Source organism: Bos mutus, chromosome 12, assembly GCF_027580195.1.
Source record: "Bos mutus isolate GX-2022 chromosome 12, NWIPB_WYAK_1.1, whole genome shotgun sequence".
NCBI classification, from domain to species: Eukaryota; Metazoa; Chordata; class Mammalia; order Artiodactyla; family Bovidae; genus Bos; species Bos mutus.
Window position 1 is genome coordinate 19415043 of NC_091628.1, and position 19863 is coordinate 19434905.

The 19863-nt window shown below is 37.8% G+C and overlaps 1 protein-coding gene and 1 pseudogene across 1 annotated transcript; one reads left to right on the forward strand and one right to left on the reverse strand.

The window, feature by feature from the left end:
* The first annotated feature begins 76 nt into the window (after positions 1 to 76).
* KCNRG (potassium channel regulator) lies at positions 77 to 6644 on the forward strand. The gene is made up of 2 exons (XM_005904521.3): positions 77 to 1830; positions 5970 to 6644. The coding sequence occupies exons 1-2, from the start codon at positions 1253 to 1255 to the stop codon at positions 6193 to 6195; spliced, it is 804 nt and encodes a 267-aa protein (XP_005904583.2). The 5' UTR covers positions 77 to 1252; the 3' UTR covers positions 6196 to 6644.
* Positions 6645 to 6654: 10 nt separating this feature from the next.
* Positions 6655 to 17907, reverse strand: LOC138990186 (cysteine-rich protein 1 pseudogene; annotated as a pseudogene).
* Positions 17908 to 19863: the final 1956 nt, after the last annotated feature.

The window sequence follows — 19863 nt, forward strand, 5'->3', positions numbered from 1 at the left end:
TGAATTTGCAGCTTTTTCTGCAGACGGTTGATTTCCTTTTTCAATACAATGTAAATCTCATGTAAACAAAAACTGGCATTTTCTTATGCTAAGCTGACATTTTTAGGAGGGTGGAGATTTATTTCAGTTTGCCTTTTATCTGCTTTTAGGTTTTGTAAATTTATCACCAAAGGAATTTGGTGGTAAACTACAGAAGTGTTAGTGACTGTGTAAGACAAGGCATGGGTTAAAAAGAACACATGGCAAAAGCAGGAAGTGGGAAGGCCTCCTTTTTACTGGCAACTAAGTGTTGTTCCAAAATATAATGGCAACTGTACAACCAACCAGTCCACTTGTTTAAAGAACTTCAGTGAGACTCACTTGACAGTAGATGAAGCAGTCTATCAGCTATTACAAAGTAAACCAGCTCAACACTAGTACTATCCTGGCTGCTCACATGAGGTAAAGATGCCCTATCTCCCACAGAAGAAAAATACGTAATTTTTCTCACCTTGTTTAGGCTTCAGATGAAAACAGGAAGTGACTTAGAACCTCTTTCAGTCAAACTTATTTCTGTCAAGGGGCAAGACATTCCTTGACAGCCCAGAGGGTGTTCACCCCAGTACATTAATTTGGTTAAGAGGAGGTAATACAAGCAGGGATGGGCAAAAAAGGTGGCAACTAAATTTCAAGTACAGAAGAATCTTTGCAGTTATGAGAAGAGGAGTCACCTTCAGCTGCTGATTGAGGTAATGACTGCCTCATCCCCAACGGTCAATCTAGAATTTAGCCACTAAATTTCTACAGGGGTCGTAAGAAATTAAGATGTTTCTCTATAAAGTGTCTCTGCCATGAGGACTCGAGTAGATACGCGGTGTGGAGAGGCTGAATGGTTTTCTGGTTCCAGAATATATTTGAATACATATTTATAAGAGGTTTTTATGAAGGATTTTTCTTTTTAGATGGGATACTGTACCTGTCCCCTGTTCTCAGGCCAATTGGCAGTTTCCTTGAACTATCCAGTTTCTCATCTGTTGCTTTTTCACTTTGTATACTGCAGGTTCCCAAGCAACTCTCAAATTTGTAAACACGGCTATGGACACACTATTTGCTTTAACAGTAGTTACCTGGAAATTTAGGTCTCTGTTTCTGTTATTTTCCCCTCCCCTGGATTTCTTAATCATATATAACTAACATTGTGGTTAAGGTTGATTTACAGGTTCCTAAGGCTGTGTCTGATGGTTTGTGGCCTTCACTTGGAAGCAAGAGAAGAATGAGTGGTCAGGAACTGGTCACTTTGAACGTGGGAGGGAAGGTATTCACCACACGGTCTTCCACCTTACAGCAGTTTCCTGGCTCTCGGTTGATGAGAATGTTAGACGGCAGAGACAAAGAATTCAAGATGGTTGATGGCCAGATTTTTGTGGACAGAGATGGTGTTTTATTTAGTTTCATCTTAGATTTTTTGAGAACTCAGCAACTTCTACTACCCACTGACTTTTCAGACCATCTTAGACTTCAGAGAGAGGCTCTATTCTATGAACTCAATCCTCTGGTGGACCTCTTAAACCAAGAACACAAGTTACAGCCAAGACCTGCTCTTGTGGAGGTACATTTCCTAAGCCGAAATACTCAGGCTTTCTTCAGGGTGTTTGGCTCTTGCAGCAAAACAATTGAGATGCTAACTGGGAGGATTACAGTGTTTATAGAACAACCTTCCGCACCAGCCTCAAGTAGTAACTCTTTCCCTCAGATGACCTTACTTCCACTGCCTCCACAAAGACCATCTTACCATGACCTGGTTTTCCAATGCGGCTCTGACAGCACTACTGACAACCAAACAAGAATCAGGTATTTTGTACTTTGAAGCCTCTGTTCTATAGCAGTTCCTAATGTTTCTCCTCAAAACTGAAATTTTCTCATGCCTGAATTTTCTTAGAAAAAATGATGACTGAAAATAATTTTTTTTGGAGTAGGGGAGGGAATCAGTAGAGTTGGGTGGAATGACCAGATAATTATTGTCCAGATTGGGGTACTTTTCAGAGTGAAAGAAAGAATTGTTATTACATGGGACAACAGGAATAAATCAAAGTAGTTCAGGGAAAACTGGGTCTATGGTCATTCAAGTTGTAGGAGGAAATAATTTTCATAGATTATGTTCCACCCCCATGGAATGAGATGCCTTTTTCTATCCTACGGGTTTCTTTTGGTTGCTGGCGTATAGTAAAGGCTCAACAGTTTGTCTTGATTTCCTTACACTCTATGTGTATTTGTTCTTTCAGCCGTTCTGATTTGGCTACTAATTTTTCTCCATTTCACTTTATTTCTTAAACACCATTAAGGCAGATATATCCCATGGCAAATCTGGTCTCCTGTTACATCGTTGGCACTCTTGCACAACTCAAAATATTGGGATAGGCTGTCAGTATATTAAGGATAGTTGCTTCTGAGTCAGTTATTCACTTTCTCCCCCTGTTATTCTTGGCTGGACCCTCAGGCTGATTTTCACTCTACTGTCACGGACACGTCTTTTCCCCCTTAAAAATGTCTTAATGTGGTCCCACTATTATTTTACTAACTGTGAAAGCTGGCTTGAATTTTCAGGAGGGGGAAAAAGTCTGTATATGTTCTTTACTGATAGTATTTAAATAAAATATACTTTTTTGGGGGTAAAGGTAGATATTTTGGGATATTAACTTTTGCAGTAGACACCAGGAATGAACGTTTACCTCTCCCACAACATACCCCAGGGTCCTGCATACCAGCTTAAAAACCCTGGGCAGTATGACAGTTCTTAAGTTTTCACACTTTATAATCTATTTTTCATGAAATGTCATTTTGGGGAAAGGGATCCAGTTAAATTAACATGCTGATTGTGGAGAAAACCTAAGACGCTATCTTCACCTCAAAATGTTTTAAGATAGCTCTGTGCACAATTGGTAGGACACTAAAATAAACAAAAGGGGAATTACCAGTTTTTATTTAAAAATTTGTGTGATTAAGATCTTTGGGGATCCCTTTCTAAAAAGTTAAAAACATAAGGAAAAATGGTATAATTGATTTCAAGAAGAAACATGCAAAGTAAGAAGATATCCTGGAAATACTAAATGATCTTTAAAAACTACACATTTGGAGAAAATGTAATCTTGAAATTAATCTTTTTGTAATCTTGAAAAACAAACTCAAGTTGGGATATTTGTGTGTGTACAGTGACAGTAGTTTCCCTTCTCGTTTAGTGTTTGTTTTACAAATCAGATTTTTTTCATCTTAATAAGAGAATGGCATTATACTTAAATTCCAAAATAGATAACTCTAAAACTAGAAGCGATTTTTAAAATTAGATTTTTAAATGCATCACCATATTTGGTATTCTTTTCAGTGTTTGAAGTTTAGAATTTTTTCAGCTGATAAGTAGTTTGTGATTTTTTTTTCTGTAACTACAATTTCAAAGTAGAGGTAGATAACCCAGGATTGAAGGCAGGAGGAGAAGGGGACAACAGAGGATGAGATGGTTAAATGGCATCACTGACTCGCACATGAGTTTGAGCAAGCTCCAGCCGTTGGTGATGGACGGGGACCCCTGGCTGCAGTGCTGCAGTCCATGGGGTCGCAAAGAGTTGGACACAACTGACTGAACTGAACTGAACCGAACCGAACCGAGATAACCCAAATCTGGTGACATTATTGGGAGTTTACGTCATCAGATGAAAATTCTTGGTCTTAAGAGGCCCACCTTAGGTATATCCCACTTAGCTGGCAATCATTTTTATTTCCTGCTCACTCCTTGGTCTGAATATGTCCATTCAGACGTTCTTTTTGAAGGTGAAAAGTGGAGAAGTAAGCCTGAATGGCTCCTCAGAGCCTGATATATCATCCAGCTGTTCAGTTATGTTCTACTAATATGATTTATCACTTTGAGGTCTTGGTAACCTAGCAAGTTGCTCAGTTATTATCTCTTAAGTTCATAGTACTAAAAATATTTGGCATGCATCTTGCAGAGGGCCATTCATGATACCACATTATCAAGCTCAAGTTATGGTCACAGGACTCTAGAGTTTTGGTAGCATATTCTATCTGTCTTTTCCTTTTTAAACTAGCTCAAATGGAGACGCGTAGTTGCCTTTTAAGTTTTTAAAAGAAGTTTTGATTTTCCATTTCTCATTAGTTTCTTTTCTCTTTTTCTTGTGCCTTGAAATCTTCCATTTCTCAACTTGGCATCTTAGGGAATCTGATATTTAGGCCCAGTGATTTCTTGCAAGTACATTCCACTTGGCTCAGGGATAAACCCGCCTACCAATTCAGGGGACGTGAGTTCGATCCCTGGGTCAGGAAGATCCCCTGGAGAAGGAAATGGCAACCCACTCCAGTATTCTTGTTTGGAAAATCCCATGGACTGAGGAGCCTGGAGGGCTACAGTACATGGGGTTGCAAAAGAGTTGGGCACAACTTAGAAACTGAACAACAATACTACTTGCATCTTAATTTTGTCAGATGTTCTGTAACATTTTTTCTTTGACAAATGTTTCTAGGCTCTACAATCAAGATCTGGGGCTTGTGGGTAGATGAAATCATTTACTAATGTTAAAAATTTGCTGTATTAAACATAAACATTTTTTGGGTATGTACTTTGTAGTTTCATAATTCTTACATTATTGAATTCTTTTCTTTGTCTAGAACGAGTTTCTAAATGTGAACTACAGTAACCAGTCTATCAATCATAATTAAAAGGAGGCTAGCGGTGTCCCCAAGGCTCTTTTTATCCCATAAAACCACAGACAGTTTAGGTGGCAGCCTGGAACTAATTTAAGTTAGCCTTTTTTTTTTCCCCCACATTTCATAAACAAATGGTGGGAGGACAGTTCAGTCGCTCAGTCGTGTCCTACTCTTTGTGAACCCATGGACTGCAGCATGCCAGGCTTCCCTGTCCATCACCAACTCCTGGAGCTTGTTCAGACTCATGTCATGTGGGAGGACACAAAGACATAAAAAACATCCTGGACGGTAGATAAGGGGCAATATAGCTGTATCTTTGTGGATATGTTATGTTGACATTATTAAAGCAACGTATTATTATGTTGACATTATTAAAGAAATCTTCCCTGGTGGCTTAGATGCTAAAGAATCTGCCTGCAGTGCACGACACCCAGTTTGATTCCTGGGTTGGGACGATCCCCTGGAGGAGGTCATGGCAACCCACTCCAGAATTCTTGCCTGGAGAATCCCCATGGACAGAGGAGCCTGGCAGGCTATAGTCCATGGGGTCACAATGAGTCAGACATGACTGAGCAACTAAGCACAGCACAATCTGAAAGTTAAGGTATATATTTTTTCTTGATTTATGTGTATTGATTTTATTGAATTTTCTAGGAAATAGGAAGTTTTGTCACTTTGACTTTAGAGTCCTTTTAGATCCTTTGTTTTGCTCTTCAACTATGGATAGTTATTGAGAAAAATTGACAATAAAATCTTGACATTTAATATCTGCAAAACCTCACCTGAAAAAATGCTTTCGATAACAGAAAGTCACAGGAGAAAATTTGTAATGTCAGTGCTGATAATGAGTAAAATTAAATCTAGGGGGAAACTGTAAAAGGATCAAGTATTCATCAAAATGATTGAATCAATTAATTAAATTAAACAATATTTAGCAAGTCAAAAAGAAAAACTGGAAATAGTTAAATTATATAACAATCAAAAGCTAATTTAATTGTTTGATGAAATTGTTTGCTCCAGGAAATAATTGCGTAGTGAGACTTCATCAGTGTTAGCTATATTCCTAAATGTGGAATTAAAATGACTTTGGAGATTACAGTAGGGTCTCTGTTTTCAGTAGCCTGAAATTACTGGCTTAGATTTATAAATGAAGTCTTTAAAAAAACCTGATAAAAGTGGTATTATGCCTTTATTTGAAGTTATAAATCAAACATATATTTAGTTTTGCTAGTTATTAAAGGGATATTTCAGTAACTGAACATTTTTGTGTGTCCTAGGTATATCTCCATAAAACCTGATAACCGAAAACTGGCCAACGGAACTAATGTTCTTGGCTTACTGATTGACACTTTACTGATGGAAGGCTTCCATCTGGTCGGCACCAGAACAGTATCCTCTGAAGACAGAACTGAATGCTATAGTTTCGAAAGGATAAAAAAGCCTGACGCTCTTGCCATGAACAAAACACTGAAATCAGAGACTACCCTCATGCCAGAGCAATAGCCATCTTCCTGTTTGGAAATTCCATATATAGGGAACATATGTTAGTCAAATATGTGCTCAGTCTATCTTTCTGGCCTTCCACCAAGCCATCTTTGGGCAAGCGTACCTTAATGCTCAAGCCACACTGACTACCTGCTGCTCTCTAAACAACATGGTGCAGTTGGTGCTTTGGTGAATGTTCTTTCTACCGTCAGTGCCTCTTTTCCCTTTCTCTTCTTCATGAACACATAAAGCATTCAAGAAGGGGCTATTGAGGGACTTCCCTGGTGGTCCAGTGGTTAAGAATTCGCCTGCCAATGCAGGGGACATGGGTTTGATCCCTGGTTCCGGAAGATCCCATATGTCATAGAGCAACTAAGCCCACGCAGCACAACTACAGAGCCTACGTTCCATAATGGGAAGCCTGTACACCACAAGTAGAGAGTAGCCCACACTCACTGCAACTAGAGAAAGCCCATGTGCACCAATGAAGACCCAATGTAGCAAAAAAAAAAAAAAAATATGGGGCTATGGAATCAGACTGCTTGATGTCTTCCCCCCTCCCAAATATCTGGGTTTACTGAGGGGATGAGGGTCTGCAGGGGAGCCCCAGGTGCCTGTGGGGAAGGCCTGCTATCAGCCTGGAGGGCACCAGCCCAGCAGGCAGTTGAAGATACGATCTTCAAAACCTGGGTCTACTTGAAAGAGTGGCTCTTAGCTCCACTGTGCCTAAAGCCTTTGGGTCCAAACATGGCTGTGTAGCAGGGGTGGTTGCCAAAGGGCTTGCCTTCATGTTCTGCATGACTCCCCCAAGGTCAGTGTCTTTCTACATTCTCACACTTCAGGCAAGGCTGATGCCAGTCCTTCCCCAGGGAGGTCACCCACTCACCAAAGTATACCTCCATGTCACACTTGGGGCACACGGGCATGGAGGCGCTGAGTCTGGGACAGATGGCTGGGTGGGAACAGACCAGAACGCTGGACTAGACTGCTTGATGTCTAATCCCAACTAAGTCATTTACTAGCTACATGGCTTGGGCAAGTCACTCTCTGTGCCTCAGCTTTTTTTTATCTATCAAATGAGGATAATAAATAAATATCCTTGGTTTTAGAAAAGGGAGAGGAACCAGAGATCAAATTGCCAACATCCGTTAGATCATAGAAAAAGCAAGAGAATTCCAGAAAAACATTGATTTCTGTTATGCCAAAGCCTTTGACTATGTGGATCACAATAAACTGGAAAATTCTGAAAGAGATGGGAATACCAGACCACCTGACCTGCCTCTTGAGAAAACCTGTATGCAGGTCAGGAAGCAACAGTTAGAACTGGACATGGAACAACAGACTGGTTCCAAAGAGGAAAAGGAGTACGTCAAGGCTGTATACTGTCACCCTGCTTATTTAACTTATATGCAGAGTACATCATGAGAAACGCTGGGCTGGAAGAAGCACAAGCTGGAATCAAGATTGTTGGGAGAAATATCAATAGCCTCAGATATGCAGATGATACCACCTTTATGGCAGAAAGTGAAGAGGAACTAAAAAGCCTCTTGATGAAAGTTAAAGAGAAGAGTGAAAAGGTTGGCTTAAAGCTCAACATTCAGAAAACGAAGATCATGGCATCCGGTCCCACCACTTCATGGGAAATAGATGGGGAAACAGTGCAAACAGTGTCAGACTTTATTTTTTTGGGCTCCAAAATCACTGCAGATGGTGACTGCAGCCATGAAATTAAAAGATGCTTACTCCTTGGAAGGAAAATTATGACCAACTTAGACAGCATATTCAAAAGCAGAGACATTACTTTGCCAACAAAGGTCCATCTAGTCAAGCCTATGGTTTTTCCTGTGATCATGTATGGATGTGAGAGTTCGACTGTGAAGAAAGCTGAGCGCCGAAGAATTGATGCTTTTGAACTGTGGTGTTGGAGAAGACTCTTGAGAGTCCCTTGTACTGCAAGGAGATCCAACCAGTCCATTCTGAAGGAGATCAGCCCTGGGATTTCTTTGGAAGGAATGATGCTAAAGCTGAAACTCCAGTACTTTGGCCACCTCATGTGAAGAGTTGACTCATTGGAAAAGACTCTGATACTGGGAGGGATTAAGGGCAGGAGGAGAAGGGGACGACAGAGGATGAGATGGCTGGATGGCATCACTGACTCGATGGACCTGAGTCTGGGTGAACTTCGGGAGCTGGTGATGGACAGGGAAGCCTGGCATGCTACGATTCATGGGGTCGCAAAGAGTTGGACATGACTGAGCAACTGAACTGAACTGAACTGAACTGATAGGATAATATATCTCCCTTACAGGATATGTGAAAATTAAAGGAGATAATGTAAAATACTCAGCACATTACCTGGCACATGGAAGTCACTCTATAACTATCAGTGATGATAATGATGGAAGATGGGTGACCCACTTTCAATTGCACCTCTTCTTGGAGGCCTGTTTTCCTCTTTTCCTAGGTGTAGAAAGCAGCCCTTTTCTCTGTATAGACTTACATGCCATCATAAAAACAAATTTTTCTCACTTGAATGTGAGCTTGATCCACTCAGTTTTAATTCTACTATGTGTAAAAGCATTGTGCTAAACACTTGGTGCTAAACAAAGAAATACCTTTGTTAACAATTATCACCTACTCTGGTGGAAAGCTTTTGAATATAACTTCTATTAATACTAACATTCAATGTTCATATATTACTTTGATTTAATGAGTCCTTTTGTAGGAATCCTCATATATATATGTCATTTAAAATATTAGGATAAACATCTAGAAAGGAAATCATTAAATGAAAGAGAATAAAGAGAGGGGATTGATTCAAGATGGCAGAGTAGAAGAATGTGCACTTATCTCCTCCTATGAGAGCACTAAAATTGTAACTAGCTGTTGAACAGCCATCAACAGGAGGACACTGGAACCCACCAAAACACATAGCCCCCATCCAAAGACAAAGGAGAAGCCACAATGAGACAGGAGGGATGCAATCAAAATCAAATCAAATCCCATAGTCCTCTGAGTGGGCAACTCACAAAGTGGGTAACAATAATACCAAATAAGCTCTCCCACTGTTGTGAAGCTTCTGAACCCTACATCAAGCTTCCCAGCCTGGGGATCCAGCGAAATGCCTAGGAATCCCCACGGAATCTGACTTTGCAGGCCAGTGGGATTTGGTCACAAGATTTCCACAGGACTGCGGAAACAGAGACTCCACTCTTGGAGGACATGCACAAAATCTTGCATGCACCGGGGCCCACGGAGAAAGGAGCAGTGACCCCACAGGAGACCGAGCAGACCTACCTGCTAGTGTTGGAGGGTCTCCTGTGGAGGTGTGGGTTGGCAGTGGCTCACCACAGGGACTGGGGCACTGGCAGCAGCAGTCCTTGGAAGTGCTGCCCCTGGCCTGAGCCCTCTTGGAGGTCACCATTAACTCTACAATAGAGCCTGTAGACTCCAGGGCTGGGTCTCCTCAGACTAAACAACTAATAGGGAGGGAGCACAGACCCAGCAGACAATCAGATTACAGTTTTACTGAGCACACCCTGCCCACCAGAGCAAGACCTAGTTTTTTCCCACTGCTAGTCCCTCCCATCAGGAAGCTTACACAAGCCTGTTAGCCTAATCCTCTGGAGGTCAGACAAAAGAAGTAGGAAGAACTATAATCCTGCAGCCAGCCAGAACAAAAATCATATCACAGAGGGTTAATCAAAATGAAAAGGCAGAGGGTTATGTCCCAGATGAAGACACAAGATAAAACCCCAGAAAAACAACTAAATGAAGTAGAGATAGACAGAAAAAGAATTCAGAATGATGATGGTGAAGATGATCCAGGATCTCAAAAACAGAATGGAGAAGATGCAAGAATGTTTACCAAAGACCTCCTGCTGCTAAGTCGCTTCAGTTGTGTCCGACTCTGTGTGACCCCATAGACAGCAGCCCACCAGGCTCCCCCGTCCATGGGATTCTCCAGGCAAGAACACTGGAGTGGGTTGCCATTTCCTTCTCCATTACCAAAGACCTAGAGGAACTTTTTTAGTTCGTAGTGGAACTAAAAAACAAACAGAGATGAACAATATACTAGAAGGAATCAAGAGCAGAATAACTGAGGCAGCACAACAGACAAGTGACCTGGAAGACAGAATGGTGGAAATCACTGCCGCAAAACAGAATATAGAAAACAGAATGAAAAAAAACTGAAGACAGTCTAACAGTCCTCTGGGACCACATAAAATGTACCAACATTCACACTGTAGGAGTCCCAGAAATAGAAGAGAGAGAGAAAGGACTTGATAAAATATTTGAAGAAATAATAGCTGAAAATGTCCCTAACATGGGAAAGGAAATAGTCAACCAAGTCCAGGAAGCACAAAGAGTCCTAGGCAGGATAAACCCAAAGAGAAACACAATGAGACACATAATAATCAAACTGAAAACAATTAAAGACAAAGATAAAATATTAAAAGCAACAAAGGAAAAATGATAATATACAAGGGAAGTTTATAAGGTTATAAGGTTATAAGCTGATTTCTTGAAAGAAACTCTACAAGACAGAAGGAAATGGCATGATATATTTAAAGTGATGAAAAGGAAGAACCTACAACCAAGAATACTCTACCCATCAAGATTCTTATTCAGATTTGATGGAGAAATCAAAAGCTTTCCAGACATGCAAAAGTTAAGAAAATTCAGCACCACCAAACCAGCTTTACAACAAATGCTAAAGGAACTTCTGTAGGCAGGAAACACAAGAGAAGGGAAAGACCTACAAAAAATAAACATAACAATTAAGAAAATGGTAATAAAATCATCCATATATATAATTACCTTAATGTAAATGGAATAAATGTACCAACCAAAAGACACAGACTGGCTGGGTGGATGAAAACAGGTGCATGTATGCACCTTCAGTTATCACATCACTCTACTTACTCGCTAAATTGTTTGTAATTATTTTATATTGTTAGGTTTATCATGCTTCCATTATGGCTTCCAATTGCAATTATTTTAATTTTTGTCTGGTTATTGATTGAAAACTGATAAACATCTTTTACTATTGTGATTATGTAACTATTACTCATCTTAATACCACTGTATCATGATTGGTCAACAGGAAATAGTAGAATTCTATCTCACTAAAACTACCATTTAATAGAAAAACCTGTAATCATTTTTTAAAATCCAGATGCACATTAGAATTATCTTGGAATTAAAAAAAAAAATACAAATGCCCAGGTATTGTTTTTTTTCCCCTAAAGCTCTAGATGTGATTCTAATGAGCAGCCATGTTTAAAAACAACTATATGATCTTTTATCTAGTTTTGTTTCACTTTTTCTATTTCAGTGCTCCCATATAATTTAGTTTATGTTTTCTAACTTCTCCATCTCTTATTCTTTCTCAAGCCTTTATCAAGTATAGTAGAAAAGCTCTTTTGTATATATATATATATAATATACATACATTATATAATATATATAATATACATATTTTAGAAAACTTAGGAATTTTTGCCTGGCTAAAAAGTTTATGACATATTGGTTCCAATTGTTTGAATAAGTATGAATAGAATGCTAGGTTCCTAATTTATATTCACTCAAAGGTTAGATAGTTCCATTTATTGTGGCATCTAGTACTACTGCTAAAAGCCTAGAAAGCTTACTATGTTAGTGCTTTAAGAAATTTTTTTGAATGAAGCTTGAAACTTCTAATTCAATTCTGAGAATATAGAGAAATACTATGTTGTATAAAACACCCAGGAAATTAACATGTGATATAGTATTATTAACTAAAGTACAGATTTTGTTTAAATTTCACAATTTTATGCTAATGTTCATTATTTGGTTTCATTCCTTATTCAAGATTCCATATTGTATTTAGTTGCATTGAGCAGCTTCAGTTGCATGCAACAAATTCTCTTTTCATTTTTATTCTGTTACACATATTTTCTAATTTTCCTTGTTATGGCTTCTTAGATACACTCATCCTTTAAAAGTGGACATTTATTTTCCAAACACATGGAGTTATCAAAGTATCTTTGATATTAGTTACTCATTTTGCTATTAATTTCTCATTTAAATGCTTTCTTCTGTGCAATCACCTTCTGTGTTTTTTCAGTCTTTTAACTTTATTGAGGCTTTCAATGGCTAAGTCAAAGATCTCTCGGTAATTGTTACATTACACTTGAAAATATGAGGGTTATTTTCAAATATCTTTTGATATAGATTTCTAACGAGGTGGAAAGGTCCCACTGAGATTTTTTGAACTCGGATCACTAGATTCAGAGTCCAGAGTGCTCACCATTACACCATGGAACCCCCCTTGATATATATATATAGATTTCTAACATAATTCTTCAGTGGTAAGAGAACAGACTCTGTATGATTTCAATACTTTTAGACCATTAAATTTTTGTACCTTGTTTTATGTCCCTGAATATGTTCCAGTGTCTCCTGGTTTATAGTCTATGGGAACTTGAATAGAATTTGTATCCTGCTGTTGTGTGAAAATTGTATAAATCTTAATTATGTTGAATTGGTTCATAGTATTTCTCAGGTCTACTATATCCTTCTACTTTTCTGTCTGTTCATTCTATTAATTTTTGAGAGTTTGATACTGAAGCTCCAACTAAAAATCTTAATTATCTACTTAAAAGAATAATTATAACATATAGTGGAACTATATGTAACTTTGGAAAATTCTTAAAGAGATGGGACACCAGACCACTTTACCTGCCTCCTGAAAAATCTTCATGCAGGTCAAGAAGCAACAGTTAGAATTGGACATGGAACAACAGAGGCAGTTCCAAATCGGGAAAGGAGTACATCAAGGCTGTATATTGTCACCCTGCTTATTTAACTTCTATGCAGAGTACATCATGTGAAATGCCAGGCTGGATGAAGCACAAGCTGGAATCAAGACTGCTGGGAGAAATAGCAATAACCTCAGATACGCAGATGACACCACTCTTACAGCAGAAAGCAAAGAACTAAAGAGCCTCTTGATGAAAGTGAAAGAGGAGAGTGAAAAAGCTGGCTTAAAACTCAACATTCAGAAAACTGAAATCATGGCATCCAGTCCTATCACTTCATGGCAAATAGAGGGAAACAATGGAAACAGTGACAGACTTTTTCACTCAGATGGTGATTGCAGCCATGAAATTAAAAGATGCTTGCTCATTGGAAGAAAAGCTATGACCAACCTAGATAGCATATTAAAAAGCAGAGACATTACTTTACCAACAAAGGTCCATCTAGTCCAAGCTATGGTTTTTCCAGTAGTCATGTATGGATGTGAGAGTTGGACTATAAAGAAAGCTAAGCACTGAAGAACTGATGCTTTTGAACTGTGGTGTTGGAGAAGACTCTTGAGAGTCCCTTGGACTGCAAGGAGATCCAACCAGTCCATGCTAAAGGAATTCAGTCCTGAATATTCATTGGAATGACTGATGCTGAAGCTGAAACTCCAATACTTTGGCCACCTGATGCAAAGAACTAACTCATTGGAATAGACCCTGATGCTGGGAAAGATTGAAGGCAGAAGGAGATGGGGACGACAGAGGGTGAGATAGTTGGATGGCATCACCGACTCAATGGACATGAGCTTGAGCAAGCTCCGGGAGTTGGTGAAGGACAGGGAAGTCTGGCGTGCTGCAGTTCATGGGGTTGCAGAGAGTAGGACACGATTGAGCAACTGAACTGAACTGATATGTAACTTGTTCTTTTTCTAAGTCTCCTGTAAATGTGTCATAATTTCATAATTTAAACACTAAAAAAAAATAATAAAAAATAGAGCACCAAGTACTTTGCACATAAAAGGGTTAAAAAATGTTGAGTGGAAGCAGTTGAGCACCATTTTAAAAAGTACAAACTCATTCATTCAAAAACATCTGTTAAACATTTGCTGGACACTAAGTTTTCAGATTTAAAACAAGGGTAAAACAAAAATCCTTATTCTTAATGAACTTATATTCAAGTGAGAAACTGTATCATCATAACAGCAAAAATTAGAAATAAACTCAGAGTTCATCAATAGACAATGGATAAATTATGGGCCACAGTGAAATACTGTGCAGCCTTTAAAATGAATGAGACAGCAATTTATAAACTAAGAAGGAAGGATTATCAAACATTTATAAGTTGAAAATCAAGGTGTAAGACAATGTATAAAGTAAAAAAATATATTTCTACTTTATGTACAGTATGTAGTTTCCATTTGTAGAAAAATACACACACACACACACACACATATATATATATTCAGGAATTTTCAGCAAAGATATGGTCACCTGTGGAGAAAGAACTAAGTGAATGTGGTTTAAATGTAGGAGGAAGACTTACTTTTCACCAGACCAGGTAGGTCTTTTTTAAAAAGGGAAGAAAAGCCATGCCTGAAAGATTATGTGTAGATACCAGGGTTAGGGGACTGCTTTGGCATAGGATGGCCTATTATCTCATACTGATCCAAATTTTACCCTACCATCTTTCCTGTGAAATCCTTACACTTAGCAAAGGAATTACATTCCAGAAACTTCTAGTAATTATTTATAGATTTGTGTACCAAGCTATAGGGAAGAAAGATCTTTTCAGAAGTCTCCTAGTAGTACCTCAAGAGGTTATGTATAATGGAAAAGAGAAAAATACTTCAAGACCAGTAATGTTAAAGTTAGCAACTGAAAATAATGACCCAAATAAGAAAAAAAAAAAAGCCTTATGAATGAGTGTTTTGTTTTTGGTAGTACTCTTCTCTTTACCGCAGAAAAGTCAACTTAATTGTTTTAGTCTGCCATCTTAGTTTTGGGGATATGTCTGGTCTGGTTTTCTCACTAGCATATTCTAGAGTACAATATTTCCATTCTGCTAAGTTTTGGGGAGTGTGTGATTTAACTAGCTGAGTAAAGTTGGCATGGCTATATATGTAACACTGTTTAATTTTCTATAGTGCTTTGCTGAGAAGATTATTAAAGACTGATAACTGGTTAAAAGAATAGTGAAGCAAAAATACTGTGACTACAGATTGGCAAAGAATAAGACAGGAAATGTTTAAATTGCTATTAATGTGTTCTTAGTCATTAAACTTGTAGAAACTAGCTTGAGATGAGAAATAAAATGTTCTCTTTAGCTGAAACTCCAAACTTTGGCCACTTCATGCGAAGAGTTGACTCACTGGAAAAGACTCTGATGCTGGGAGGGATTGGGGGCAGGAGGAGAAGGGGACAACAGAGGATGAGATGGCTGGATAGCATCACCGACTTGATGGACGTGAGTCTGAGTGAACTCCGGGAGTTGGTGATGGACAGGGAGGCCTGGCGTGCTGCAATTCATGGGGTTGCAAAGAGTTGGACACGACTGAGCTACTGAACTGAACTGAATAGAAACATTACCCATGGAAACATGTAAAATACATATATTTAATTAATTCAGTCAGAAAATATTTATTGACATTGTATGCTAAATACTCTTCCAGACACTGAGGATACCGCAAGGAGCAAAACAAGGTCTTCCCTTCTAGAGCTTACTACAAGTACAAGTCATAACATTGACGATGGGTTTAAATTAACTTAGGCTTTTAATTAAATAGTTCCTCAAAAGACATGGGTTCACAATCCGGCGGTTTTTAGAATGAGATAAATTATCAAAATTTAAAAATTATATATTATTGACTAGGAAAAGTGTACTTTCAGAGTGGATTGAGTTTCTTATTTTAGTAAATATTTTAAAGATGATATCTGGAGCCATGTCTGTCAAGATTATCTCAGTAAGTCTCTTGTCTTCACTCCAACAAAGAGTGGGGCATGATGAGTAAGCCATCAACATGCACAAAAAACTGGGTCTTGTTTTAGAAAGGGGGGCAGGCACACGGTTGGAAGCAAACAGGGATGTGTTAGATGCACCACAGACAAATTCAAACTCTTGCCTGATTTAGGGGAAATAGAAGACTTTAACTTATTCATATGGGTATCACTTAACTTCTTGACTGAACTGATCATAAGAAAATCATAAGAAATTATAAGAAAATAATGGCAGAAGTTTGTGTTGGTCAACCAAACTGAAAACTCTGGTGATCAAATCACAGACTCGTAACCGTCCATCTCAGATACATAGGGAAGAATCATCACCAAGCATGGTTTGTCCATCTAGTTGGGCTTCCCTCATTCTCCCACTTACGTTTGTTTCAGCCTCTTTCTATCACCTAAAGTTTCGTTTCTGATAAGGCACTAAGGATTTTAGCTTATTCTTGAATCTCAACAATGTAAACTTTTAAGTGGCTGGAAGTTCTTCCTAAAAAAATTTTCTGAAAAGGAGCTCTAGTGTTGAATTTTATTCTTGAATTTAACATACAAGTCATAATTGCAAAGAATTCTGAGTTATGTTAAAGTCAAACTTAATTTGAAGTGCTTCCCTAATAGCTCAGTTGGTAAAGAATCCACCTGCAATGCAGGAGACCCTGCTTCGATTCCTGGGTTGGGAAGATCCACTGGAGAAGGGGTAAGCTACCCACTCCAGTATTCTTGGGCTTCCCTTGTGGCTCAGTTGGTAAAGAATCTGCCTGCAATGTGGGAGACTTGGGTTCAATCCCTGGGTTGGGAAGATCCCTTGGAGAAGGGATACGCTACCCACTCTAGTATTCTGGCCTGGAGAATTCTATGGACTGTAAAGTCCATGGCATCACAAAGAGTTGGACATGACTGAGTGACTTTCACTTCAAAATATACGTGAAATCAGGAGTCTGAAGTAATATAAATGGTCAAGGGAAAGCAGTTTGAGAAATATATGACTTAGGGAATTGTAAGCTGTTTCTAATTTGTCTTGTATGCTGTTTATATCTAACAAATATCAGCTCAGTTATATACATCTTTGTACTGGTTTTCTATCATGAACAACAGAAATGGTCACATTACCAGAGACCTTGGTGAAATAATAAAAGACTTGCTAAGACTTTTAAATATCCCATATTCTACTGTTATTTTTCTTCTGTGTTGGGGAAGTTTACTCTGTAACAGCACATTAAGCAATGCAGAAGGCAGTAAGAGGAAATTTTTAAAAGGAAATTTGGGAAATTTTATTACCTTCCTGGAGCTATTGAACCCATGGAAAACACCAGTGTAACATCAAACTTAGTGTTTTAAGCAAAAGTTTAAGAAGTAAAGAGATGAGATGAAAATATATTACTATAAGTTACTTAATTTCTGGAATATCAACAATATCATAAAAACATAATTGCTCACCAGCTTTGTCCCTGAACTACACTTTTTGAATTGTTAGGTCTTCCATTGGATCTATTAGAGATAAAAAGTTTGGTACAAATTTCACCAAAAGACTCATCATCTCAAAATTACTAAGCTTAGAAAATGCCTTAATATTTATCTAAGCAATGAGGTCAATCCAACCCCTCAAATATTTTAATAGATAAAAAGCTAACCCCTTACATGGTGAATGGGAAATGAGTATTAAGCATGACACACAATAAATAAGCAACAAAGTACAGCAGAATAAATAGGACTTAATTCCCCAAACTGAAATATGCCTAAGACTTAATCACAGAGTTTTCTGTACCTTCAGGTTTCACACCAACACCTCAAATCCAGAAATCATTGTTTTAAAGTGGCTTTTTTTACTCTGCCAGTTGAGTAAAACACACCACCAAGTGTTTGTATTTCATGTTACTTTTCTCATTTCACACTCTGGTAAGAATGTGAGTATCTTTGGGTTCCCAAGTTGGAAGCCAAATAGGAGAGGTTTATCTTACCCTTCTTGTAAAAACGCCCCAAGAAAGTCTGGTTGCAATGTCTGCGGTTCCATGAATTCTTTTAAGATGAGGACTGGGATTGTGCTTCATACTGGTCTTTATATTCCCCCACAGTGCCAAACAGTGGAGGTGAATATACAGTGGAGGTGATGAATAGATTCAGGGGATTAGATCCAGTGAACAGAGTCCCTGAAGAACAATGGACAGAGGTTTGTAATACTGTACAGGAGGCAGCTAACAAAAGTCCATGGGGTTGCAAAGACTCGTACACGACTTGGCAACTGAACAGCAGTGATAGACATCTAACACTCTTACTGAACTCAAGTGAAAAATTTGGAACACTATAGTCTCAGTAAACATCCACTTGGAAAAACAAGAATTACAGTAGATTCAAAGACAAGTGATATTTTACATGAAGAGTCTGAATGAGTTGATTCAAGTTAAAGACTACAGAAAGAAACCCATGGTATTTGTCTATGAGAAGTTTATATGGGTAACCACACAAAAATCGAGATGTATATAGATATATATAGATGTATATAGAAGTACTAAGTAGTTGAAAGTTATGCAAAATTATACATTTAAAATAGCCAAGCCAAACTAGGATATACCATAATATGCTAATGAAAGTGTAATGCTACAAGAATGCTTAGTAATTAAATATATTAAAGGAATACAAGTTCAGAATGAATGTTACATGACTACAGTCAATATTAAATCTTGACTTACCTCCATAATTTAGAAGTCATGAAAAGATAGTAGAAGTCATCAGACCTGGCATGTAAGTCAGATGTAACTAGGATGGAAACATAGAAACAAATGTTCCCAGTTCTGGATAACTTGACTTGAAGACATAGGTTCATTGAATTTGGATTAATCAAATGGTTCAAAGATTTAGGTAAAAGGGTCTAAAAGATTCTAGTATATTCAGAAGACATATTACTGAGTTTTTAAAAGGCTATTTTGGAAGCACATGTTAATACTTTAGGTTTCCTTACATATCATTAAAGTAGAATATATTAGAAATTTAAAATGTAGAGTAATATATTTCTGTCTCATGATGGGCATGTAATTACTTGGGAAACCAATCAAGACACTTTGACTTTCTAAATAGGAATCCTATAAAGCAAGGTCTAACTTCTAGAAAACCAGATTACTACTTTCAATTAATTAAAAAATTTTTTTTGCTTGGTCACTTTTTAAATTTCTGGGTGCAATTTAAGCAGTATTGAATCTCTATTTGATTATTTTGGCTAACGCTTTTCTTCAGAAGCAAACCCAATTTAGGGCGAAAGGAGAAAATGTTTTCAACCTCTTAGCTTAATCTCCTCTTAACTGTTTTTCTCCATCAAAAACAAGTATTTAAATAAGGAATCTCAATTATCTAAACCTATTTTGACCATCTTCTGGAATTTCTTGTTATACCTCTTTTGAAATGCCACAGTTGCTGTCTTGGAAAACTTGTCTTCCTGGTTTTCAAATTTCTGTTTATTATTACAATTCTTCAGCCAGAATGCCAGGCCTTTGTGCTGCACTGTTTCTTGAAATTGGAGACCAGCACATTTCCCACAATTTAATTACATGCTTTTCCATTTGAGAAATTAAAGTTATGTCAATTTTACAGTTTTAACTGACTGAATTGTTTACACTTTAAGCTCTCAATTTCATTCCTTCAGTGTAACAGTGAGAAAGATTTTGTTTAGTGAATAGAAGCAAAGGGAAGGTTCAAGAATATGAACACATTTTAGTTATTGACTTTCATAACTGATACAAGTGTAGGAATTTTCCTAAAGGCAGAAGCTTGAGATATGACACTCGAAGAAAAAAAAAGGTTTTAATTTCATTTTGGAAATGTTTATTTAAGACTACATACCCAAATATTTTTTTTACATAAATGTAGGTGTTTATGTATTTCTTTTTAAAAGAAAGGGATATATTGGCTTTAA

Bases quoted from the DNA above. Each gene is read 5' to 3' on its own strand.
- KCNRG (XM_005904521.3), top strand. From the start codon at position 1,253: ATGAGTGGTCAGGAACTGGTCACTTTGAACGTGGGAGGGAAGGTATTC. The intron at 1,831-5,969 runs GTATTTTGTACT...TGTGTGTCCTAG, and splicing joins GACAACCAAACAAGAATCAG to GTATATCTCCATAAAACCTG.